Source organism: Melopsittacus undulatus, chromosome 11, assembly GCF_012275295.1.
Source record: "Melopsittacus undulatus isolate bMelUnd1 chromosome 11, bMelUnd1.mat.Z, whole genome shotgun sequence".
NCBI classification, from domain to species: Eukaryota; Metazoa; Chordata; class Aves; order Psittaciformes; family Psittaculidae; genus Melopsittacus; species Melopsittacus undulatus.
Window position 1 is genome coordinate 21,600,902 of NC_047537.1, and position 27,436 is coordinate 21,628,337.

Below are 27,436 nucleotides of genomic sequence, written 5' to 3' on the forward strand. Positions count from 1 at the left end.
GCATTTCTATTTCTATTTATATATTTAAGTTAATCTGCTCTAAATTTCTGTGGTGTGTAACAGACTCACAGTATTTCTGCAAGGTGAGAATACGCTGTTGTCTTCATTTTACAGTAAGGGAACTAAGGCAAAAAGTGAGTTGTCCAAGGTTATGTAGGAAATCTGTGATAGAACAGACCTGGGCCCATTCAGCCACTGATCTGCATGCAAGTAGAATTTCATTTTAGAGAGGGAGATGCATGTTTTACCAGCCATGTAATAGATGGGGAAGCCAAGGAAAATCCAAGGGACATTACTTCCATAAAGATATGAGGACAGTTATTATTACAGTCAGTTTCTCCTGCTCTTTATGACTGCTATTTCCTGTTGATATTTGCAAGAATTGTAGAACACAGAGAACATGTATTATGATTCAGGCAACCTTTTTTTACTAGAAGCATCGTAAACTGGTAAGGATTTGAACAAGTAAGAAATAGGAAACTGAAGCTAACGTGTGCATTTACGTTACTGTGGTGTACCTAGCCTTGGTTTATGTCTTCCAACTATGAATGTGCAGTTAAAGTAAGCTTTCTTTTTTTGGTGCAAAATAGGCGTGTTGGGAGCATGAAATTCCAAGTCCACGTATTTAGTTACATTTTCTTTGTATGTGTGTGTCTATTACAGCTCAGTCCTTTTGTCTACAGTGAATTTGCCAGGGAGAGAAACCTTCATGTCTCATTGCTTGATCGGCTCTATGAGCACTACCCTGCAGAATTTCCATGCAGGATCTTGCTGTGTGAGAACTATCGCTCCCATGAAGCTATCATCAAGTAGGTGTGAACTTTTTCACTGTATCATGTGTTCCTTTGACTGTGAGTGAACAAAGCAACTCCTGAGCCCAGCAGAGCTGAATAAAGAGAGCAGCATTAAATGTTTCTGTAATGTAATCGAAGTTGTTTCAAAATTAATTACTAGAGTAATTTTTGTAACTAGGTTGAAATTCAGTCTCCTAGAACAGACGCCAGGGGTTCAATCAGTTGTATTACAGACCCCTCATTCAGGTGGGGATGCTTTGGCTGCAAGACATGCATGCTAAACCAAAGAACAGCTAACTTCCCCCATGTAACTGTTAAATAGTATGATGTATAGGGTCTGTTTATCTTTGAACTGGTCTAGAATTGTAGAGTTACTGGGATGGATTATCTTGGAATGGTAAGCTATGTGCACTGTAAGGATGTACAGCCATGAACAGAAAAAATAGGTCAAATTTTGGGCATGTTTCTATCCTATTGTCTTCTTTTATTACTTCTTTCAAGACACATTAATCAGTGGGTTTGCATTTTTATGCTATGGTAAACTAATGGCTGCTAGTGTAATGAGCTCATCCATGAGCCGTGCTGGAAAGAATATGTGCAATCATGGGGAAAAATGGTAAAGTTGAAATACTGGCTCAAATGTATACTGAGGAATGTTATGTTGATGTCCAGTCATGCTAATTAGGTTATGACTGTGTTCAAAGCAGAAGCATTTAAGTGCTCTAGGGAATCAGAAGCGAGTGTAACATATTTGGTCACACAGCTTGATCTGTCTTAATTTTATGGACTTTGTCGTTATGGACTGAGTGGTGCTAAATATTTTACACATTTCTTGAAACTGTAAGTTCAAAATGAGAGAGGATCTGAAAAGGAGAGGGGATTGTTTCAGCTTTTAGTTAGAGATCACTTCCATGAAGTTTACCTTATGAAAATTTGCTTCAGCAGTTGGACTTCAGACAGTGAGTTCCTAGAAAGATCCACTGTGGGAACACCGATTGCAGAAATACCACTGGGGCTATTCAGGTGCCTAGTGGAAGGCCAGTGTGCCTAGTTCCACTTGAAAGTGTTGCTGTGTGAGGTGGAGCCTGCTAAATACTCCAATGGTGGTGCATTTAGTTGATTCTCAACTCTACTTTTTAATAAAGTGAAATTTACCCTGGCAAATGTAGGAAGATGGTTCATGTTGGACTCATTAATCATACCTACCTAAGTAAAGAGACCAAGAGAAATAAAGGAAAGAGCAAGCCATTAGTTCAGACTGCACTATTTTTTCTATTGGAGAAGACTTTCCTTGTAGAAAGACTGTTTTATGGTTTCATGAGAACTCATAACTAAGAATTAACTTGCAGAAGAAATTGTTACGCAACTCAACCCACAGAACAGTGGTATATTCTTCAGGTGTATGTGATTGTGTATATTTATCAGTGAGATGTGCATCTTTTATTAGTGAGCTCATATGTAGACTCCACATTTTATTCTGTTTTGTCTCGTTGCAGTTATACATCTGAACTTTTCTATGAAGGCAAATTGATGGCAAGTGGAAAGCAGCCGGCCCACAAAGATTTCTACCCTTTGACTTTCTTCACAGCACGTGGAGAAGATGTGCAAGAAAAAAATAGTACAGCTTTTTACAACAACGCAGAGGTAACTCTTCTTTGTCTTTATTCATTATTGTTTTCTTAAAGCCCTGCTCCTCCCAGATATATTGGTCTATGCTCAGTGTAGGTGGAAGACGTAAATTGTCCTCTCCTAGGAGAGGGGAACATGCAGCATGCTAAACATGAAGGAGTGAACATTGCAATTGTAGTAAATATTTCCACTAATTTATCTTCTTTTTCTTTGCAAATTGTAAGCTGCATACAGTTCTCTCAGGCTCATTCTTCAGCATGTCTTTCCTCATAATTTCTTGTGACATTCTGGTGGATGTATCTTAGCAACTGAGAGTAACTGCAATTTGAAGTGAAACTTAGATTTCTTTGTTGTAGAAATGTTCCCACTCAGAGTCCTCTGGAGTAACATTTCATATTTGCTTTAATATATTTAGGATCAGTGTCTAACCGATCATGTGCAAATAGGATTTGTTTTTTTTAGGTGAGAACTTACTCTCAGTATGTTTGTTTCACATGAATGTATATGTATTCTTCAAAAATTACTTACATTCTCATCCCTGCCCTTGAATTAAACCCAACAAACCCCACAAAATCCCATAAGAAACAAAACACATGCACCTCAACTCTCCCCACCCTGACTTGGTAATACTTGTTGTAGTGGAAGATGCCTTTTTCCAGTCACCTCAAGTTAGGGGAGGATTGTCTCAGTTCCTTTTTTCCCCCACCAAAAGGATATCTTAAGAAATATCCTTGACATTTAAAGAAAACCCAAGAAATACCACTAATATTCTTAAACTGGGGAGGAATTATTACAGGAGTTAGGTTGCAGTTTAGCAGCAGTGTTTGTTATGAAGCACTGCAGAGCTGTCTGAGTTTCCCCTTGTTGATCATGGTGCAGTTCATCTGATGCACAGTCTGAAACCTTTTTGTTGTTATGCTGCACTTGTTATGCATTCTTTGATGTATTAAAATATCCACTTAAACAAGAAGCTCCAATGACTTGTGGACACATGAGTGAAAAAAACCTGAAGGCACCTGACTACTTTGATTAATCTGCTTGGATTGCTTTGCCATTTAAACAAAAGTTGGGAAAACCCTAAAAATATCTTCAGTGGCCAAGTAACTGCCTGAAAGTTGTGAGTCATTAATAGCTACAGGCAGGAATGAAGGACAACAGCTGCTTAAACACCAACATGAAAAGCTGAAATTCAGATGATGAGAGAGATTTTTGCCGTTTGACTCTTGTATTGGGCATTTGTATTGGGGCATCTTATGGTTCATTGGTGTCTCTATTAAGTATTAACCTGGAAAATATGCTTTCCCTTTTTGGTCTTAATTCTGTAATTTCCCTATATGGTGTTATTTCTGAATACATAGCCAGAGGCTGTAGGCTTACAGGGAAGCTTGCCAAAATACCTGCAAGAGATAATTATATGTGTGCTACGTTTTTTATAGATATCAAAGTTTATTCCCATATCCTTTGTTAGTAGAACTAGCTTTTAAATGTGAGAATTTGTGTTGCAAAAAGCTATAGCCAGGGCTTGCTCAAAATCGGTCACATATTTCACTGCCCTTTGAGAATCTGAAATGGTTCAAAATAAGCTCTTAGACTTTTAAAGCATTAAGAGAGCTTTCTTTGCTTTGTTTGTTTGCTCCTGATATTCTTTTAATTCGTGAGTTTTGAATAAACTGTTCCAGTTTCCATTAATTTTTTAAGGCTATATACATGAGAACCTGTGTCATACAGTCAGATCTTAGATGCCAAGAAGTCAGCATGAATAAAGAGACTTTAAGCAGTTAAGAACTGTGTTTTAAATTATTGTGTATACCCATTGTGATTTACGTCACTTTCCATGTTCTTGAAATGTCATAAAAGTCCTTAGAATTCCTGCTTGCTAATTTGAAGAAGAGATAATGTAAAAGCTAAGAGCATTAAATATCCTTTTAATGCCCCCAGATAACTGGGTGACTCAGGAAGAGAAGAAAGTTAAGAATACATGAGGTTCTTGTGGGGAAGATTCTCTGCCTTGCATTCATTAAGAGGCTGAGCTTGCATTTGTAATCATAGAATGCTATAGGAAAACTGCATTCATCAGTTCTGCTTTAGATAACTGGATAAATATTTATTGACTTAGATTGAGATTTTTTTGAATGACACAGTAATGTTTAAAAAATGTAAAATCGATAAATAAATTAAAACAGGAGCCACAACCCATCCATCAAGTTGTTCACAACTACCTTCCATAGTGCAGTATCTCTGTTCAGTGTGTTTAAACAGAAGCTGCTATGCCTGGTGCTTTTTGGCAGGAGGTTACTTGGAGCTTCTCCCCTCACAGGAGGTGGTTTTCAGGTTTTATTACTCATTAGTCTCCCCAGGTAGCACACTTAATAGTATTTAATCGAGAGGAATTAGAAGTTGATGAATAATCTGAAATTCCTGATGGTATCCTTTGGAATGGGAAACGATTGTGCTCTGGTATATGTACTTGCTTTTTAGAGTTAACAAGCTCTGATATACCATATATAAAATCCAGTATAAAAATAAACTCTACTTAGGCAGTATATTTACTTCTGGAAATCAGGTAAAGTATGATAAGAAATGTCCTACTGCACTTGGCCATTTTCTTCAGAAAAACATAAGCCTGAAAATAATATCATTTCCCAGCTTGTACTTTAAAGGTGACATTTTTGTGGTCAAACTTACTTCAAGATTAGAAAGGGGCACTATATAGTAAATACATTGTTTTAATACATAATATTTCAGAGTATCATTAAGATGCAATATTACTGCTTGTTCAGGAAGGCTGTGTAACACTGTGTCATGTTCTAGAGCTTTAAAATTCATATTATCTTGCCATGTCGAAGAACAATCTTCAGTGGAGCATGCTTTTAATTCTGTCTTTCTTTTAAGGTGTTTGAAGTAGTGGAGCGTGTTGAAGAATTAAGAAGAAAATGGCCTGTTGCCTGGGGCAAGTTGGATGATGGCAGTATAGGTGTCGTAACACCTTACGCTGATCAAGTGTTCAGGATTCGGGCTGAACTACGGAAAAAAAGACTGTCTGATGTCAGTGTGGAGAGAGTGCTAAACGTTCAGGGTAAGTAATAGTTGTGTATCTCAAAGATAAACTAAAGAAGTGAGAAATGTGACTGGTGAAGCTAAGTAAGATGTACTGAAATCCTCTTGAAAGGATCAGAACAAAAGGAGAGCTGTGATATAGCCCATAAACCCCAATGTATCAAAATGAAACTGGCAAGTGTGCTGATTAGATGTTATTCCAACACTGAATACCAAAGCAATAAACACCTGGATGTGAGAATTATTGTTCTTCAAAACTTAAGTTCAAGCTTATGTAAAAAAAATAAATGGATTGGGTGAAAAATGTGAAAACTTTTATCCCAGTGGGAAAAACAGCTCCAAATAAAATAGTGAAAAGCTCAAAATGTTTTACTGATTTTCTTTTACATTTGTGACTGTAAAAAGAGGTCCACATATTCTGGTATTTGTTCCTGGAATCACATGGATAACAAGAATTTTGTGTAGGCATAGCCAGTTGCTAGGTTGCACTTTTAGTCAGTACTAAACAAAGGCAGATAATCAAGTGACTGAGTGGCAGCGAGTTACTGTTGGGTGCTCTGTTGTTTCATGGTAGATATCCATAGGGTTGAGAAATTCTTAAATATGAAACAAGAGCATCCAGAACTTTTTTTTCAGGTAGAATAAATATGTCTAAGAGTTACAATTGTTTGACTGGGGACATTGTAAAGATAATCAGCATTTCAGAAAGTTCTGGAGTGATTAATATTAAGATGAAAAATAAGATTTTTGAAGGGGAAGAATTCTGGTAATAGAATATGCTATTTATAGTGCATCTTCTAAAATTTTTAAATCTTATTATTCTTGCATAAAGCTCTTCATGTGAAGGGTAGCTATCAGTTCTTCCGAGTATCTAGGTGTGAAGTGTGGCTGGTGAGTGCAGTGCTCTGATTGCGTTACTAGCTGAAATAGCTGCTGTTATCTCAGGTATTTGTTTTTTGCTTCATTTTAGGAAAACAGTTCAGAGTCTTGTTTCTCAGCACAGTACGAACACGGCATACATGCAAACATAAGCAAACACCAATTAAAAGGAAAGAGCAGTTACTGGAGGATTCAACAGAAGACTTGGATTATGGTTTTCTGTCCAATTACAAACTTCTCAACACTGCCATTACAAGAGCACAATCCTTAGTAGCTGTGGTGGGAGATCCTATTGCTTTATGTTCCATTGGAAGATGCAGGTACTTATACATGCTCCTTAGTTCATCAGGGATAAGGATACTGGAAAATGTGTTTGTTATGGTTGATGGATTTGGTAAAATGATGGATGTTCTTTCAGGTGCCAAATAAGACACTGTGTATTTAAACCCTCAAAATAACTGCATTCCATCTAATACCCTCTATGGGTGGCCAAGTCTGGCTTTTTTATAGGTTTTATTTTGTTCTTATTATGTTCTGACCTTACCTTCTTATCCATTGTCATAGTGTCACCATGTGTAAGAGCCTACAGAGAAGAAATGGGAGAGACCTATCACTTGCTCATTGATAAACTGCCTTTAACATATTTGTAGTTCCTTGAATTTTTATTTGGCAGTAACAATTGAAAATGCTTCATTTTTTCTGTTTTGCAATACCTATTACAATCTTATATATAAATAAAATTAATATATAGAGTTAAAAACTAGATGTAATGTAGTATTTTAAGACTGAATATCATGGCAGCCATATGAAGGTAGAAGACTTGAAAACTGCTGGTTACATTTTCATGTCTTTATGACACAGGAAAAACCTCATTGAGATTTGAATGAATCTGCTTTTTACAGCCCTAAATGAAGAAATGTGAAAAATGTTAAGAGATGTCAACACTGATGTTAAGGATACCAAGTTCTTGTTTTTCAAAGGTTTCCTGTTCGATGGAAGAGCTGAAATTTTGAGATGATTAGAGATAAACCCTGAGGCTTATTTCTCGAAGAGAGGAAACACTGCACTGACTACATTATTAAAATAAAGCTAAAAATACGTATTAGGCAGTTGTTACATCTATGTTGTGTTCCACTTTCCTGAGCAGTGTTCTTCTACTGTATTGAAAATGGATGTGGTTTTCAAATATTAGAATTGAAAAACCCCAAATGAAAACCAAACCTTTGTTTACTGCATTTATGAACCATAACCTGAATTTAATCTCTTCTCTGTTAGGAACACGTCAAGAGTATCCATACATTAATAAAGTGATCTTTAAATGACTACTAACCTCTTATTGAAAGAGAAATAATGGCTGTGGTTTTATTTCACTTTTCCCATTACCTGCTTGGGTTTTTTTAGACATGGTTTATGTAACTAACTGATGAGAAAGCTCTGTGCCTCCCAAACACTTGATCCACAAATGATGAGCATCTGTTACAGTCTGCTGGTGCAGTCTCTAGTTCATTGGCTTTCTCTGCAGAGATGCATAACTTAGCTGTAGAGGTTGCCATGCTATGCTGGCTGAGATTTCTCTTACTGCTTCCTCAGAGATTACTCTCAGTTGATAAATTTTACTTCTCTTGCTGACACTGGGGTTCAGGATGTGCAGTGTTGCCTAAGTCAGAGAGTTAGTTAATCCCTAGTTAATTCAGTTAGCACCTAGGACCATTACTGGCTCTCCAGCTATTTGTCTAATTACAGCTTTCGTTGGAGAATGTCTTGTCTCTATAAATCCCAGTGAGGAAGATAATATCTTGAATTTTCACATAAGCCTGAGTGTTGAGGTTTTAATTTAGATACCAAAGGGGACCCGGATTTCAAATGTGGGGGCTCAGCAATTTCTCCAAGTATGGCTCCTTCAAAATACCCAAAATAGGGCGTGCAAAAACTTATTAAATGAAAGCATTAGGCTATCAGCATGGTACATATGTTACAGTGTTAGCACTTAGGGACTGGGTTTGCCTTTTGAAGGCCAGCAGCTGTTTATATATGTATAGCTGTTCCAAATTATGAAACAAAAAGATAATTAAGAAACAAGGAGCACTGGAGCTTTATTAAGATGTATCTCAAGCTTTCCCTTTAATACACCATTGTCTTATTTCACTGAATAATTGAACATTCACTCTTTGAAAATAGTGCTGGAGGGGCTCCGGCGTGCTGCTACAGAGATGGTTCTTTTTTGGTACAACAGGAGGAGAGAAGTCTGCAGGAAGTGACATTTCGTTAGGAAAAGCAGACCTCAAAAAAGTTTAGAGAGTACTTGAATTTTATAAATATTCTAATACCTGTCAAAATGAGTCAAGACTCTGTAATGATAGTTGTAGAGAGCTTTGTGAAGTATGCCCAGGGTAATCATTACATTTCTGTGTGTTACAATGAGACTAGACAGGGCTGTTGTGGCAGACACTCCCTTTAAACTCCAGAGCACACTGTAAGGCAGAAGCAGCAGCATTTTATTCTCTGTTCTTACACCCCAGTACAAGTGCTCCATGTGTAGAGAGACTGCTTAGGGCATTTTAAGCAAAAGTGGATGGGTCTCAGTGGATTTGTGGTTCTTGGCAGTAGGTTTGGTGACTGGATTGATTAATCAGAGGGAGTTCCATCATTAAAGCATCCCAGTGAAGTATTTCAGTTTGGTTTTTAATCCTCACTTAAAACCTTGCAAGATAGATTTGCCTTACAGCATGATGCAGAAAAGAGCCATCTCGCATCCTACATTTTAAAACATCACTTCTCGTGTCTATACAATTGTGACAGAAGATGGGCTTTTAGGGAAAACTGTTTTGAATTCTTAAATACATCAGGAACATTATAGTATTCTTGCAAGAAAGACAATTATTATGTCCCACAAAGCCAGCTACTTAACAAAATATGACACTGCTGTTAAAATCAGTGTGCAGCCATCTCTCATTTTACAGCTTGTGGGAAATAACAGTGCTTGCTTATAGATCAGGCCTTATGATTGAAGGGTCAACCAGGATGAGTTATGGTCAAGCACAACTTGAAGATAATTTTCTTTTGAATACTTTTTTTCAGTAACTTTTATTATTGGTGATTTTTTTGGGAAGAAATTAGGTGTTTTGGGGGGCTTTGGTTTGTTTTGGTTTTCTTAAGTAACATCTTCAGACCCTATTTAAATGTCTTTTAGGCTTAAGTAACTTCACTCACAAGGTTTCTGTGATGTTAAAAAAATCAAAAGCATTATAAGTATGAAGTTTTTGTATAAATCCTGCTGTGGATGTTAAAAATCTAAAGACTTTTATAAGCAATAGAATGTCATGAGAAAGCAGAAGGAGGCAGGTAGGAATGTTCTTTTATTACCTGGTTTAAAAAACACTCCACCCTCCAAGAAGTTGGATACAGACATAGAGATAACCATGTGTCATTTGGTGGTTGAATTTCTGGTTTGAAATGTCTTCTATATATAAAATTTGAGGTTTTTATTTGTTTTCCACCAGAGGATTTCACAGACCCTCTGAGAACTCCTGATACATTAATCTTTACATGACTCTGAAGTGCTTTACAACAGTAGTTTTCAGAGTATATCTCAACTTTGGTATTTGTGACATTGGAGTTGAATGGCCTACCTAAATTCATAGAATCTTTCTGGCATTTCTGGGAATGAGAATCTGTATAATCCCCGTGACTCTTTGAGCCTTAATAGATTCCATAAATCACACGCTTTCCAGAATTTTAAGCATCATGTTTTCTGCCTTTGGTTTTTGAGGAGAAAATTCCAAGTTAGACCTGCCCATGCTATTAAGCGTATATGTGATACACACCCAGTGCTGCGATCTGATATGCATGTCCAGATCCAAATGTCCATTTTAAAATGACTGGGGAGCTTTGCATAATGCTGTGGGGTTCAGATGCATGGATCAGGTTGCTTGGTGTATAAAATGAGTATACATGAGAAATGAAAATGCCACACAGTTACATTAAATCTGTTTCAATTTTCACAACTGCCATCGAGTCTTACTCCTTTTTATTGTTTCTAAAAATTGTTTCCATAGGAAATTTTGGGAAAGGTTTATTGCCCTATGTCACGAGAATGAAAGTCTCCACGGTATCACATTTGAACAGATCAAAGCTCAGCTGGAAGCTTTGGAGTTAAAGAAAACTTATGTGTTGAACCCACTGGCTCCTGAGTTTATCCCGCGAGCTCTTCGGCATCAGCATTCAGCCAATACCACCAAACAGCAGCAGTCACCACCAAAGGTAAGGTTTTATTGACGATGAATTTTGTCCGAAAGTGGAAGTGAATGTGGAAATGCCTTTTGAGAAATGATAGAAAAGGTTTATGGAACAAGCTGTTTGTTTTAAGTTGGCATCAATACAATCCCATATGAATGCTTACCCCAGGGGGATCCTCAGCGTTTTCAAGTGAAAGCTCAAGGCTTGCATTTACAACACAGTATTTAGCAATATAGCTTGGGGTTGTCCAAGCCTGGTTTCTTACTAAAACGTATCCCTTGGGTTCACTCTGGCATGTTCATTGACTGTTGTAATGACCCTGACAAACTTCAGCTGTGGATCTTGGCCTCAGTGTTTAGAGAAGTCAAATGAAATCCTCTGAAGAAGAACCAGTCTCTATCTGAATGAGAAACAATCTCTATCTCACACAGCTTGCGCTCTGCCTGTACCCTGACAAGCGATAGGTTGATACAGACCGTGGCAAGGTGTATAAGGAAACAACAAATTAACAACCAAAAGCAATTTGGTTTAATCTAGAAAAATCACATTTAAAATTTAGAGACTTATGTAAGATAATTATTGGATTTAATTAAATGTATGTTTTAAAAGAGTGGATTGCCTAGATTAGCTCATGATAACGTCCTTCAGAAGACCAGATTTCATTAGCATCAAGAAGGCAGAGAGATTAAATTACCTGGTTTTGTAAAAGCAGGTAAAGAAGCAATGAAAATACATAGCTTCCTTAAGATGATGAAGAACTACAACTACATGTTGGAGCTTTTTTGGGGTTGATATATTGGTAATTAATTCTATTTTAATGGTTCTTTGTAGTTAGGCTCAAAATCATTTGAGTTACAATTCAGTTAATTTTGGTTTAGAAGTGCAACTAAAATGCAGGGTGTCAGCCTTGTGATGCATTCTGTTGCACAAGAAGGAAGGAACCTGTGTATTTTCCACAGCTCTGCATTTTTGTTGCAGGCTGTATCATTTAAGTGACATTTTTACAACAGCATTTTGAGCTTAAACAGTACAAAAATGAAAGCTTTCCCTTTGGCAGTCTTTCCCAGAAGAGAGTTTGTAAGTGAGAACATTTGGTTTTCTTCATCAAGATGCATTTCTTTCTGAAACAAACACCAGATTTCTAAAGCATCCAGTCATGTGTCAAAACAGTAGGCTTACAGAAAATGGTAAATTAAAGAATTGTCTTGAAAAAGCCAGTGCTGCACTCCCATTTTTCATGAGTGCTTCAGCTTTGAGTGCATTTTCTTTAATAATAAAGCATCAGTATTTGTATTTCTTGATTCCTAAATGAAAGAAAAGTATTTGAAAATACAGGTATAGTACATTAAAAATAAAGGGGGAAGTGAGAGGCTTGTGAATAGACTGCTCTGTTTCTTTTTCTTCTGGTTTGTTAGTAAACTAAGAACGTGAGCAGAAGAAGTCAAAAGAGACAGTTTCAAACTGCCAGCCCTATATTTTCAGTCTACAATCTTAAGTGCTTTAACCATCTATATAGTAATTATAAAATCCCTTCCCTCTGAATACAATTTTCAGCTAGCATGTGCAGTAACAGAAGTAAAGCAAGCAGGTAATGCTCAATATTTTATACACAGAAAATGGCTGTGATAAGCAATACATTTCCCTTTGCTCAAGTTCTAAAAGCAGATGGTTAGCTTTGCTTATTTTAGACCTTCCAGGTACAATATTTAACATTAAAAGCTGAAAAATTAAAACCTAGTGCTAGTGTATTTCCTAGTGAAAAAATGGCAACAGCCCCCACCCAGTGCAGTGCTTTGTGGTGCATGGACATCTCTGCAGTGGAAGGGATTTTGTCAAAACGGCACATTACTCATCAAAATTACTCTTGGATTTATGTAGAATCATAGAATCACAGCCTGGTTTGGGTTGGACCAGTTGAACTGGTCCAACTGGTTCAACTGAGTGACCTTAAAGCTCATCCAATTGCAAACCCCCGCCACGGGTAGGGATACCTTCCACCAGAGCAACTTGCTCCAAGCCCCTGTGTCCAGCCTGGCCTTGAACACTGCCAGGGATGGGGCAGCCACAGCTTCTCTGGGCACCCTGTGCCAGTGCCTCAGCACCCTCACAGGGAAAAGCTTCCTAATTTCTAATCTAAATCTCCCCCCTTTAATGTAAGGACATGAAGAGCCTCTTTGCTATTCACTTTTTAAATAAAGAAACTTTCAATCCTGTCTCTGAGGACACGGCTGATGTGGAGCTGGGTACCTGTGGGCTGCTGTGCCTTGTGGCAGCCCTGTCTGTCAGGGCATCTGCCTTTACCTGTGTTAGTGTGGCTTGGCTGGGGATGGAGGAAGTGTGGAAGGAGAAGCAGCTGGATAGTCACAGCCTTTATTAAAGGTGATGTTGTGGAAACCAAGTTTTCTGAACTCGGAGCTTCCCGCAGGGCAGTTAGTGTGCACTGAATTTTACAGCACTATCTCTGCTCCAGCTTTCTGGTCTGAATTCAGGCACTTAATCAGGATGAAGCACCATCCTAAACATTTTATAACACTCAGTGAGGACCACAGGTCTGATTAAGTCTCTGGAGAATAGTCTCATCTCCTGTTGACTAGAGAGGGGTCCTAGGATTGACAGGGCTGTTGACTGCCTGAAAGTCACCTAAATCTTGGTCTGAGTGTGCCTTAAGAGCCTCCATGTAATGTGGATTTTTAAGCTCTGAAGGTGGAACAAGGTTTTAGGGGAAGCTCAGTGTATCTGAGTTTGGAGAGTGCTCCAGTGCTCTCAGTTGCCATCAGTTAAAGTGTAGGTTTGGGTATTTTGTAGATGGGTGGGGAAATGAACCTTGCTGTGGGAATCTTTGAGAAATTATAATGGTTAAGTTAATAATAGATTTCTAAAGAGTCATTAAGTCATCAAAACTATGCAAATAAAAGACAAAAGGAAGCCAGCACCTTCCCCAATTTACAGATGACCCCAGTTGACTTATATTTACCAATCTGATACTGTTACATGCTGAAGCTCCTGTTCAACAGGACAGCTGTTCTTAAGAATTCATGTAATTATTTGCTGTTTCAGTTTTAAAAACATGGCATCCATGAAATACAAGTGTGGTAGGTAGAATGGAGATTTGTTAGACATACAGCTTGATGCTAACTGACAGCAGAACAGATCAAGAAATGCCTTGTACTAACCAAAAGTGATTAAGACTTGTAGCTCCCCTACATTTTTAGACCCTTGCTCTCTTTAGTGAATAAGCAGGTTTCTTTTGTTTAAGTACCGCAATGAAAAAGCAATTATTATTTTAGTTTTCAATAATTCATTTTTAACAGGAGAGGAAAATTCAGAGACCAGATCTTTCATCTGGTTTACGCATGAGTCAACATTGTCAAACAACCTGTCTTTGTACCCTGACTAATTTGCTCAGACTGCTGGAACACTGCCTAGACTTATCTCCTGAGCAAGAAAAGTTTTGCAGTGTCAAAGGGTTTTTAGATTTATTTTACATTTATGAATGTACTTAAGTCCAGATTAAACAAATTCTTCCTATCCTTCAAAAGACTTAAGAGCATACCGCATTTGAATATGTGCTCACGGTTTATGAATGTTAACTAAATAGTTGATGTAAAGTCACAGATATATAGGAGGGATAACTCAGTTTTCCAGCTTACATTTCTAAGGACTCTACTATATGTTCTTTTGAGGGAGCAGTCACTGTGGGCCTGAAGTTCAGAAGCAAATACATGAAGGGTAGGGAGGCAATGTCTGTTGAGGCTGGGTGAGTAAAACTGGTGGCAGCTCCTTTGTCTCCTTGGAGAAGAAAATGGATTATGCTTCCAGTAAGAGCTGCCATGAAAGAGGAATACTGAGGGTTATATTAGTACTGGGTGCTGCTCCTAAAATAAGTGAGACAGCAGGAAGTAAAATGGTGAGATAGGAAGCTCTAAAGCAGCTTGCTGTAACTTCTGTATGCATCTGAAAACAGTCCTTGCAGAAGGACTAGTAGTGGCTGACCCACTGGTTGATTGAGTTAGTGAGATTTAAAGTCTGACACTGTGAATTCACAGTCAGGTGATGGAACTGCTGGAGAGTCAAATGTGTAAGACTAAAATGTTGGGCTAATATTTCCAACTCTATTTTGTACTTAATTATAATGTTCACTTGAAATAAAAAGCTTTGGTTTATGTAAGAATGCAAAGCATTACTATTATTGTTTTTTTTCCCTTTAAAGGGCAAGGTCCATCATCACAACCAGAATGACCATTTCCCACCTGATGGAATTGGTAAGAATCTGCTGTTACTGAAGGAGTTGATTTGGGTTCAGTGAAGTTGATAGTTATGTGACATAAATTGTGTATCTAGTCTTTTCTCTCTTTGAAAGCCTTTTACTACTTCAGTGCGTTTGGGAAACAGGTTATGGACTGTTAACTAGACATTAGGCATTTCAGAGGCTGTCCCTTTATAGGTGTTGTGCACGCTGACTTCAGAGCCTTAACACAGCGTGGTTGTTGGCCTCTTAAGAATAGCTGTGTTTGAAATTCATCATGTAAAATACTGTACCAAGTTTATTTGCACTAGAGGAGTTATGACATTATATTGCATGCATTGTTTTATGAAGTACTTTGAACTTAAAATTGTGCTGTCATATATCCAGATATTACTGATCATACTTCTGCAGTGTAGCATGTAACAGCTTAATAACCTTGTTATTAATTGGAAAAAGTATTAGTTTAAAGGAGGATGGTTCTAGTTCTTGATGCAGTGTTTAACAGCTACTCTGTTAGTGTATTTAATGGGGTATTCTTTCATTGATGCAGTTACCAGATACCTGTTTCTCTGTATTTCAGCTGGTATTTTCTGACTCTTCAAGTTTTTGAAATGGGATACAGGAATTGATTAATGCTTTCTTTCGATGTACTAGACCTGTGCTGCTAGAGTTGTACACATGGTTTATAAAGATAGATGCTATTAGGATGAGAGAAGAAAGAAATAGTCTTCTTCATGTTCTGTTTTTGTATGTATATATATTTGTATTTTCTTTCTTCCTTTTCAGTTCAGCCCAATCCTTCTGTTCTAATCGGAAATCCTATCCGAGCATATACTCCTCCCCCTCCTCCTCTGGGACCTCACCCCAATCTGGGGAAATCTCCAAGTCCTGTTCAAAGGATAGATCCACACACTGGGACAAGTATTCTATATGTACCTGCTGTTTATGGAGGAAATATGGTCATGTCTGTGCCTTTGCCTGTAAGAATTCAGTTCCTGTTTTTTTTCCCCCCTCATTTATTGTATGTATGAAAATGAATGGCAAAATCACTTGATGAATATTTTGCAGGTTTCTTCAGCCCACAAATATGTGGGCTTAGCTTGGCTTTAGGAGTGACTATGCAGAGGATGATCAGATAATGAGGGCTTAAAAACATCTCTTCCACAAACAACTCCAGGCAGCCTAAAAGCCATTTCTTGTCCATATAATTTGGTGTGTTTTCTCTGCTCTGGGCTTAGGCACACCGGTCGAATCTGTCTCATCTGACTTGAGATACCTGCATCTAAGCAATCATTAATTGCTTAGTTCAGTTCTTAATTGTTGGAGAGACACTGGTGATTCAGATGGAACTTGTTTCTCTTTATTGGCTTCATACAGTTTAAATTACCAGCTTTGGATGTCTGCAGTGCAAGGTGTCTGAAGTGATAAGAAAAATAAGCATAGTGGGATGTTTCCACTTCCAGAACCTCATAGTGAAGATCCCTAATCAGGTCTTTTAGGCTGCCTTTACATATGGAATTTTTCATTACAAATAGAACTATCCCACTAAAATTTTTACACGTTAAAGAAGCAGCCTCTGCTTTATTTCTAACCTTCACACATATTCTAGGAGGAAAATGGGGAGGAATCCCAGAATCCCAGAGCAAAGGCTGCAGAAGGAATATTGTGGAGTATTATGTGTGTGTCGTACACAACTCCTGAAGCCCGTGGGAAGAACATGGAACCCACACATGCAGACAGTACTAAATGTTGGCATATGGTTAATTTGTTTTATTAATAATTACGAGTCCTCTATTATAATTCAGGTTATGGAGGCCGTATAGGGGGCTTGCTGTAGGTTCTCAAGTTTCAGTTGCGTGTCTCAGGTCATTGGCAGTTATATATTTTCTTTGCTAGGTCAAGGGATTTCCCTTTTTTCTAGCTTATTAGAAGTCTGCATTTGATGGATAAATCTAAATGCAATGAGAAGGCTAGCAGCTGTACCTTTGTCATGCTTGCTCACATTTTATTAATATCAAACCAAGGTAATTTAGAAAGCTCTGTCTTATTGTTCCAAGGTTAATATATTTTTTAATGTATTTCTAATCAAAAGAAATATATTAAAAAGTATTTTGAGCTCACCTTCCCTGAGGATGGGTTTTTAAATAATGAAGTGGCAAGACCGAGGTACTAATGAGATAGTTACTGTTGAACAGAAGCTTCTTGGAGATGATGTGAGATTGTACAGATGCAGCAGTAGCCTAAAGCTAAAGTTCAAAGTGCACATTTCAAGGGCAAAACTAATTTTCAAAGAAGAATTGCATGGAAGTTGTTACACTTAAAACAAGTAGGGACTGAAGTGAAAATGTGTTTGTTGATGTGAGATAAAATGATCTCTTTGCTTTGTTTAAGGCAGTTTCCATACCCAAGGTAAAAACCTGAGGAGGTTGTCTGCTGTCATGAGTAAAGGATGCTTTTTCAGCCTGAGTGTTGATGATTGCTTTCCTTGCACTCTCCTCTTATTCATGTGTTTTCCTCCTTTTAATAAATTCCCCACAGGGTGAGATTGAATTAATTTGATCCAGTACTGTCTTCTTTTGCATTTCTTTTAGGAATAACTTTTAAACTCTAAAAAATCTTGACTATTTTACATGCTTTCAGGAGGCGAATTTTACTTCAAGTATTTAGGAAGGTGATCTTCAATACATGTGTCACATAGCATAGACCCTTTGGAGTGGCTGCGTCATTCTTAACAGTCTCTTGATGCTACCAGTAGTCCTGTTAACTTCACTAAGTGTCTGTGGGTGCAGAAACAAGAGTGAGTGTTGATACACAATGTTTTGCCCAGGATAGTCTTTGAGAATCTTTGCTTTTTGCCCTTTTGCTGCTAGGCCTGCCCTAAGTGCTCTCCCTTTCCACACCATCTGTACTTTTGTGGTTACATTAGTGTGTCAGGTCACCTGATATGTGGAAAACTGACCTAATATCAGTGTGCTTGTTGCCTTATTTCATGTAGCATACCTTAACAGATGGCATTTTTTTCTTGTTCTTTTAATGATGTAGGTACCATGGACGGGGTATCAGGGTAGGTTTGCAGTTGACCCTCGACTCATTACTCATCAAGCAGCTATGGCATATAATATGAACCTGTTACAGGCACATGGGCGTGGGTCTCCTATACCTTATGGCCTGGGACATCATTCACCAGTTAATATAGGACAACAGCAACAGCTTCAGCATCAAGACAAGGAGCAACATGAACAAAATCGAAACGGTTAGTTGTTGAAATTGCATTGCAAATTGGTTTTGGTTTGGGGGAGTCTGTGCTTTAAATGAGGTATTGTGGAAAGGGCTTTTTAAAATGTCTTTCAAGTGACATTGAGGAATCTACAGAATTAGGTAAATAACCTGTGATTTGTCATTGCAAATAGAATAACTAAGATACTGTGAGACTCAGAAGAGGAAGTAATCAAATTTGGGGGGTGGTGTTGAGGGTATAATTGATTTGTCTCTGTTTTGCAGTCCAGTAGTAACTACTGCTGATGTTGTTTACAATTAAGCTGAAAGAACTACTTAGTGATGATTAATGAACAAACCACAGAGATTAAAGCGAAAGTGTTATTTGTGTAAATTGTATTAAAAGTTTATGATGCTGTAAATGCTGTACAAATAAGTCTAAATTTCCCTGTGTCTGGGGAAAAAAAAGCAACACAAAATAATCAATTTTCCATTGAATCTAATGAATGTCTTGAATATGCTTAGGTAAAAGTGAAAACACTGTAGGACCTGAAATCACTAAAATTCGAACACCTGAGAAGAAACCTGTCGAATCCAAGCAGGTGAGTTTGTCTTATTTGGGGTTGTGGGGTTGGTTTGCTTGGGTTTTAGTACTCTCTATTTTTAATGAATTTCTTCATTACTGACATGTTTTTGTTTGATTTTGTTAATGTGACTTTTCAAGGGCTTTCATTCTGTTTTCTAGGTTGACTTAGAAGCAAATTCTCAAAACAGAAGCCCCGAGTCCCGTTCCAGTGTTGGTTATCCTAATGCTAAATTTCATCGCAAAGAGAACCTTAACCCCAGGCAGCTGAACCTCCATCTCACCCCACCCCACTCACAGTACGCAGTTCCCAATCGCCACTTCCAGCACCTGGCACAGATCCCAAGGCAGCCATACCCTCTGCAGCAACAGCAAAACCTTTTAAGTCAACAACAAAACCATTTGCCTGAACAACAAAACCAAATGCCACCCCAGCAAAGCCAGGTAGTTCAGCAGCATAATCATTTGAACCAGCAGCCTCCACAACCTTCGCAGCTTTCCCCTGCTTACCAGGCAGGCCCCAGCCAGTCTTTTTTTAATAATCCCATTCCCCACCGACCACATTCTCCTGCTGTAGATGCTGTGATTTCAGAACAACACCCCCCACCTATGTTACAAGAAGTCAGTAATCCTTTGAGGCCTATTGCCCAGCACAACCCTGTTCTGCCAACCCACTTGAACAACTTCATTGAAGAGAATCCATCAGGAATGCCCTTAGGGGACACTTTAGGTAGGTGTCTTTATTTAAATTCAGAGTGTGCAATTATAACTACATTGAAGTGAAAATGAAGGAGGTATTTACCTTTTCAGGCATATTGCTTTGAATTGGGTCATTGTTGGGTTAGTTTCCATAAGTAATGTCATTGAGCATAATTTGCTGCTTGAGGCATGTTTGAATATTCAGCACTTTATTAGAAGATCCATGTTTATATGATTTTCCATATGATTTAAATAACCAGGTTATACGCTGCAATGCAGTTAGTATATAATAGGCCCTGGAATATACTGTATAAAAAGTATTCTTTTTTTTTGACATAAAGATCTTTAAAAGGGGGCAGTAGATAAAATTTTTGTTTTTAAAACTATTTTTATAGATCGTATGCATGGAAATGTAGCTTTGGAAACAATAAGGCAGCAACAACAAGCCAGGTTACAGCAATGGAATGAACATAATGCCTATCTCAGTCAAGGCACTATTCCATATCAACACCATCACCATCCTCATCTACCACATCTTCCTCAGCAGCCAATTGGATTGCATCAACAGCAGCAAGTTAGGGCAAACTGGAAACTTGCCAGTAATACAGAAGATGAAACAGAGGCAACATATTCAAGGTATTTGTTTACTGAGTCATCAGAGCTTGTATAAAATTGAGCAGTGGGCACTGCTGTAACACTGTGATAAGTGCAAGACACGTAAAAGTATTGCTTTTTGCTGCTGGTATTATGAAGGTTAAAGTAGCTGACAGGCTGACTTACAACTATGGTTTTATTGTGTGTTATGTGTTGTTCTGTTAGCATATTGGGTAGTAAAGCTGTAGTGGAAAAAATACTTCTGTGGAGCTTTTCAGGGCTGTATTTATGGCATAATGAATGGATAGAGAGTAACAACCTTGTGTTTATAAGAGAGGTGTCTGAGTGTAGTTAAGGCCTATTAAAGTTGCCAATTCTTCAAATTGAATTAGCCTCAGATTTATATGCTAAAAAAGAAACAATCCAACCCTTCCACAGACACTGCTCCCCAGTAAAACCTAATCTTTTCTTCCTCTTCAAAAAGCCTTTGCTTTTAAAAACAGATGTAAAAATAATGCTTATCTTTGAGATGAAGCATTAGGGGGCAAGAAGGGAAGCTGTTGAACATAAACAGAAAAATGGTTCCAGTGGTCATCAGCTTTAGTCATGTGTATTGTAAAGGCTGGATTTTTAAATTGCCTCTGTTTACTGTCATCTCCCACTATGCTTTATTTTCCATCTGATTTATTATAGTAAAGCATCTGAATGTTCTCTTACCTGACTCTGTGAAGTGCTGAATTGAATATTCTTGACCTTTTGAAGAAGTTTGGAAGTCTGTTGCCCAAGTGAGGGGAATCCCTGATTGTTCTGGGTTTTGCCTTTTAAAGGGTTAAGATGTGAAGTCTTTTACTATAGTAAAGCAGGGAATCCTTAGTTGCCTCTTAAGAGATAACAAAAAATGATTCTTCTGACTGAAAAGGAAATCTCAAGAATTATTGAAACTTTGAGATGAGGTAGGTATTTCATCCAGTTAATCCTCCTGTGCCTAATTTCTGATTCCTCAGCCTAAGTCTTTGAAGTTAGGGTCAGTAAGTGCAAAAATGAGTATATTTAAATTCAGTGTTTTGTGCTTTTGGGTTTTCTCCACCTCAGAAAGAGTGGGATTTCAGCAAAACATCTGTTCTTTTTCTTGATACGTTTGTTCTGTCAATACAGATTCCAGGATTTGCTCAGAGAACTGTCACACCGTGATCAAAGTGAAAGTCGGGACTTAACTGAAATGCCACCCCCTCAGTCAAGACTGTTGCAATACCGACAAGTTCAGCCCAGAAGCCCACCAGCACTCCCTTCTCCTTCCTGCAACTCTAACCACAGCGGTCACTTCCCTAACTTCACTGAAAACAACAGAGACATTGAAATACCCAATAACCCAGCATTTCAGCAGCATTTACCCCAAATATACAATCCCCCTTTCTCAATGCCATCTGAACATATAACCCCATCTCCCTTGAAATACCTGCAACCTGATGGATCGTGGACTTATGCTAACCTACAGCAGAATCACCTTATGGGGCAGGGCTTTCATTATGGTATACCTCCATTGCCCCACAGGTCGCAACAAAACCCTTTTATACAGATACAGAATCATCAGCATGCAGTCGGTCAGGAGCCATTTCATCCACTCGCATCTCGAGCAGTATCTGCTTCTTCGCTCCACAGCTTAGAAGAGGTAGGCATTTTTGTCTGTAGCTGCAGTTGGTGTATCATTTTAATATCAAATTATATGTTCAAGTGGTCATGAATGAAAAATATTGCACGCATTAAAAGCTCACACTGGGAATTTCTGAGGTAGAAATTTTCTCTGTGTCTTCTCTATTCACCCTGTGCGTATTCGTGGTTCTCATCACTGCAGGTAAAATGTGTTTGCTGCTGAATGGGAGGTCTTGGCCTTTTGAACGTTACTCAGAGTTTTCTTGCAATCAGTGCTATATTAGCTGCATGTCCTTTATCTGCAGTGCAAATTAACCACATCCCACCTGAGTGAAAACTCATGAAATGGCTCTCTGGAAAGTCAGCTTTATAAGCCAGCCAGTTACTCAGTATTAAACTGTGTTTGACTTACTTTTCATAAGAGCTTGAGGCCAGAACAATACAGTTGTTTCAGCATGGCACAAAACCCGATTTAATAAATCCCACCTACGCTGAGCTAATTCTGTGCAAAGCCATCCTATGTATTTGGGGGCTCAGAGTGTTGGAAATCAGTGCAGAGATGCAGATGTGCTTCCTGAATCCAGGTCTAGCACAAACCCTGCCACATCACAGCTGGCTCTACCCGTCTCGATCTTTTTTGTTCTGGACTTTTAAGGATGTGTGTTACAGGATGCAGACTATGCAAGCACATAAAACTAGGACAGGTCATGTTCTGAACAGTTTTGATCTCTGTTGGAATCTGGAGTGCCAAGGAGTGTGTGACATGTAGACATGGAGTATGCTGGAAGCCAGGTTGTATTCCAGGAATGCCAGAATTGATATTCTCAGAGAATCTTGCACTGACTGCTTGTAATCCAATATTGATACATCAAGTTAAGTGGCTTGTTCTGTGATACATTTCTGTCAAGGTTCTTACAGGAGCTGTGGGGGTATCCCTGCTTATCACTATCCCACATATTTAATTGCCTTTTGACTTGTGAAAATAGAAAATACTTCATTTCTGTGCCCGACCAAAATAACTAAAACTTAATTCCAGTGCGTTTTCCAGATTTCTGTTGTAGACCCAGAGAAGTCTGTGTCTCGGTCCATTAAGCCATACTACCTTGTATAAAATCTAACTCTGTGTGACAACAGTTAATGCTGTCAGTACAGCCGAACAAGAGAACAATGGCTTTTCAGCAGAAATAAACTAATAAATATGCCTGTAGAGTTTGTGACAGCTCCTGCTATCTGAAGGCAAATAGAGTGAGCCTTTATGTAATTAGTACAAATTCGGTTTTGGTCTTATTTCTTCTTCCTTTCAAAGCATGTGACAGAAATGCCAAGCCCAGTAAAAATGTTTCAAGACAGAGAGTTGCTTGTAAAGTTTCCAGGACTGCTAGTTCAGCTGGTAGGTAGGGTTGAATACACAGTCTGAATGCACAATGCTGTATTTTTAACAGAAACCCCTCATATAAGGCAGGTGTCAGGAGAGATGTTGTGACCTTTGGTATCTTTACTAAAGAGTTTTCTTAATCACTGTTCATAAAACTTGATACTTAAAAGCTCTTGCATGTGTTTATCAAACCAGATTTGAACTGCATATCAAAGGGAATACGTAAGTTACAATGTGTGGTCCTGTACTTGCAAGTATCCAGAACTTTGATAACTTCCTGACTCTTTCCAAATTGCCCCTTAAACTCAATAAGACATACACCTGCTGGGTGTGATTCAGACAGTAACGTGTGGACTTTTGTTGTTGTTGGATATACTTGAGAGAAGAGTGACAGCATATCAAAGTGCTGTTCCCTTCATATATCATGATAGTGTGGCAGCTATAATGGCATATTACAGTTTTCTTTCATGCACTCTTTTTTCCCTGCCTTATTTTTTGTGGAAGATAGAATAACAATGTTGGGGCATTGCAAGTTAGTGATTTGATGTTTAGTTAGCTAATTTTTTTAGGACATTTCATTAGGATGTTTACTTTTTTCCTTTACTAAGTATAGATTTACTACGATGACTTTGTTATTTGTGCTCTTGTTAGTACAGTGCAGAAGGGAGCAAATACTCTGTTTCTTCCCAAAAATAAACTATAATACAACAGATTTTCTTTGAATCTTGAGAATTTAGAGTCCTTAAATCTGAACTCTTGAAGCCAACAGGTTGATAGATGGAGCTCCTGGCATTTTCATCTGCATGATCTACAGGGTTTATGGAAACAAGTAAGCTCTGTGGTTTCAGATAAGATTCTCTGCATTATTTCTCCCGAGGGCACATACTTCTCCAGAGCATTTGCTTTGTGTGTACATACACAAAATCCAGCATACAAATGTATGGTGCTTCCCCATATCCTGGTGTACAAGTCACTCATTTGTCCTTTGGAAACCAAGCTCCATTTCATTCCTCTCTACACTGTAATTGAACGTTCTCTCTTGCTCTCTCTGTTTTTGTGCTTCATTTGCTTCTGGTTAAATGCTGGGTATCTTCCTCCTCACACTGAGATCTATCTCCCACGTAGGAGTGCGAGATGTAAAGGTTGATAAGAATTAAGGAATCTCAGTTGACACTTTTTGCACTTCCTTTAAAATCCTATGTCTCTTTTGTGCGATTAAAATACATTATCAGTGGCTGCAATATACAACATGGAACTTGAAATGTATTAGATTTTTTTCTTTCTAAATGCAGAGAAGGTGGTTTTGTTTTGTTTTGTTTTTAACAAGACATTGCAGTGGAAAAACTGGATGGAAAACCAGTATTTGGTACACACAGTTGAATAAAAGGAGCAAAAGGCCTTTTTTTGTTGTTTTCTTGTTTGCAGTATGAACCAAGAGGACCAGGCAGGCCATTGTACCAAAGAAGAATTTCCTCTAGTTCAGTCCAGGCTTGTTCTGAAGAATTAAGCACTCCTCAAGACAGTCTTGGTCAGTGTAAAGAGCTTCAGGACCACAGTAACCAGTCATCTTTCAACTATTCATCACCTGAGTTGTGGGTAAACTCCTCCTCATCTGCCCCATACCCAAACATTCCATGCAACGGAGCCAACAGAGCAGTTCCAGCCCGGGAGTTGTTAGGTAGGTACAGACTTATCTTTGCTTTTCTGCTTCTCTCTCTGCTCTATCAAGTATAAACTGTTTAGGCTGGAATAAGCAAGTGTGAATGGAAGGGTTGTTGGTTTGGTTGGGTTTTTCCTTTTTCACAGAATCTTTCCTGCCATCTCTTCAAATCCCAAGACTAACTTAAGCACAGATTTTTTTGAAGTATTCCTTGTTTGAGTAGTTAAAGATATGCTCAGAGTAATCCTGTTTTCAGTTGCTGTCTTGTTTATACTCCAGTACATTGCTGATGTCTAAAGAATACCGTCGAGTGTTCATCTACAACACAGATTCTTGCCCTCTTACAAAAATGACAGTAAACCCACATGTTCTCTTACAGTGGTTTCAAGTGCCACCCAGTTGTTGCTAAGTGAAGCCAAGGTAACCGGTGGGCTTCATTTGCAAGATAGATTGTTTGTTTCCAGAATAAATGATGTTTCTTGTTGATATTACAGTCTGGAGGAGAAACAACATAAACTGAATTAGTTATCTCATTGTATTTTCTAGTAAATTCTGGTACTTCATCAAAGTAATGATGAATTTTAAACTCTCACCATGGAGGAATCACACAGGAACCTGGCTTCCCTGCTGGCAGTAGTGGTGCTGATTGATTTAGCAGAAGGAAACTAAATTAACTTTTCAGTGATGAAAAAAACCTGCAAGTAGAGAGTTGGAGCAGTGCAGCTATTCATCTGTTCTCTACATTTTTGATGTTTGTGAGAAACAAAATTACCAGCATAGTGCAGTTTCCTCTCCAGGATTCTGCTTTGAGGAACTTCAGTGATAATTAAAAAATAATAATAAAAAAGAGCAATCTTTGGTGTGAATATTAAAACCACTGAATAATGTGTAAAAATCATTATAAGCTGGGTTTATTGTCCTTAATGGTCTAGTTGCTTTGGGTCAAATTTCATAAACCTGATACATCTTGGACTTTCATAGTGTAGTAATTGTGAAGTAGAAACATGCATTGTAGAACGAATGAAAAGATGCTGTTTCTATCAGCAGCAGCACACAAGAGTGAAGTTCCTCATGTGTGTTTTCATTACCAAAGTGTGCAAATGTTATTTTACAAAACCATGTTTAGGGCAGCATCTTTTGGGCTAAGCTCAAAGCTTCAACAAGGCACCTCCTTCAGTCTGTATTTTCACTGATAATCAAGTTACTGAATGCATGATACATGTCATCAACAGTGACACCCATCTCTGCAGTTGCTCTTTAGACTCTCTGGTTATCTGATAGTTGCTCAGGAGCCCTAACAAGATTATGTTGGGATCAGATGATACCCCATCTCCTTGCTTTAATGTAAAGGTTGAGAACATGTGAAATATGTGTCTGTAAAAGCACCATATCTGTCTGTTTGCTGACAAATAGTTAATCCTAACCAAAAGAGGTAAGTTTAGATTAGCATCAGCATTTGCAGTGAAAATGCTTCATGTTGTAGTTAAGCATGATTTCTGGTTTATAAATAAATGTATATTCAACATTGCCCTGTATCTAATAGTTTGTGCAAACAAATCTCCATTTTTATGGCTGTTGTGCTTTTCTGCTTTACAGCTCACTGGCTATGATGATCATATTTGAAGCCCAGAAGTGTTTTATAGTGCTAAGGGTTAATGACCAGTAACTTCAGCGTTTCTGGTTACTATTGATTTTTATCCATGAAATTAAAACCCATGAGAATGAGGTGCTATGAACTAGTCCTGTATTCATTGCTTGAGAGTGAGCAATCATGATGCCAGGCTCTTCAAGGGCTTGTATTTCCCGTCCATCAGAAACGGCTGTGGCACCAGTGCTCAGTTATCTGAATGTGGATTTACGGAGTGCAAGGAGAGCTGCCGTGAAATGCTCAGTGGTGTTGTATGCAAGCACCTTCTAAACCTGCAATTTGAGAGCTTGTTTCGCATTGCTTTTTCTATTGATAGCAAGAAAATGTTTGAAGTTCTTGAACAAGATGTTTATTTCAGATTTTGCTCCTGTTAGACACCTTTACGACACATAGCTTTCTCCTCTGGCCTTGCTTGTCATTACTTGTCTTCTCTTGAGTGCTATGCTTATTTTTGGGAGGTTTTTCTGCTTGTGTTCTGGGGTTTTAATTTTTGGATCATAGCAACCCCAGCACAACTATTTTGCTTATGTTCTTTCTGTATTCATTCTTCTACAGGGTGGATACTTTTTTATTACTTTATTAAAAACAAAAGCCTGTGTATGACCCCTCCAGTGGGAAACTCAACTATATACTTCTTTTTTCTAGTTTTATACTCATTCAATGGTGTACTTTTGGTCTGTGCATTTCAAAAATAACATTATACATTTAAAGATTGAAATAATGACAGGCTATCTCTGTTGCCCAGCTCCTTAGCTAGGTAGGATGTAGACCTGTATTTCAATCTCTGGCTATGTAAGATGGCAGAATTCTCCGGATAAAAGTAAGATGCCACATTAGGATTCAGGAAATTCACTTGGAAGCAGTTTTATACCTATGGTTTAAAGCACCATTTTTTCCCTGATAGTTACAAGGGTAGTTAAACGTGGAGCAAGAACATATCAATTAGCAGGAATGCATTCAGACTAAAATGTCAATAATTATTTGGATGGCATTCAGGAGTCAGAATTGCTGTTTGGGAATGAATTATATATGGTGCTGTAAAGTTTAATTTTAGCCTATTAAGCTCTAAAGCGAGAAGAATGAAAAGCTCTTTGTGCTGTCTCAGTGGATAAAGTGTTTAAATTAGAATATATCCCTTTCTGAAGCAGCTTACCTTCAGTGCCTCTGCTA

General features: G+C 38.2%; 1 protein-coding gene across 1 annotated transcript in view; it reads left to right on the plus strand.

Annotated features, from left to right (window-relative positions):
• Positions 1-27,436, plus strand: part of HELZ (helicase with zinc finger) — an 84,994-nt gene that overhangs the window by 55,395 nt on the left and 2,163 nt on the right. Inside the window, exons 18-30 of the mRNA XM_034067428.1 lie at positions 664-809; positions 2,291-2,438; positions 5,316-5,499; positions 6,451-6,679; positions 10,415-10,619; positions 14,806-14,857; positions 15,628-15,821; positions 17,884-18,094; positions 18,583-18,659; positions 18,803-19,370; positions 19,735-19,975; positions 21,089-21,602; positions 24,384-24,636. Coding sequence (XP_033923319.1) covers positions 664-809; positions 2,291-2,438; positions 5,316-5,499; positions 6,451-6,679; positions 10,415-10,619; positions 14,806-14,857; positions 15,628-15,821; positions 17,884-18,094; positions 18,583-18,659; positions 18,803-19,370; positions 19,735-19,975; positions 21,089-21,602; positions 24,384-24,636 — 3,022 coding nt within the window. The remainder of the gene's footprint in view (positions 1-663; positions 810-2,290; positions 2,439-5,315; positions 5,500-6,450; positions 6,680-10,414; positions 10,620-14,805; positions 14,858-15,627; positions 15,822-17,883; positions 18,095-18,582; positions 18,660-18,802; positions 19,371-19,734; positions 19,976-21,088; positions 21,603-24,383; positions 24,637-27,436) is intronic.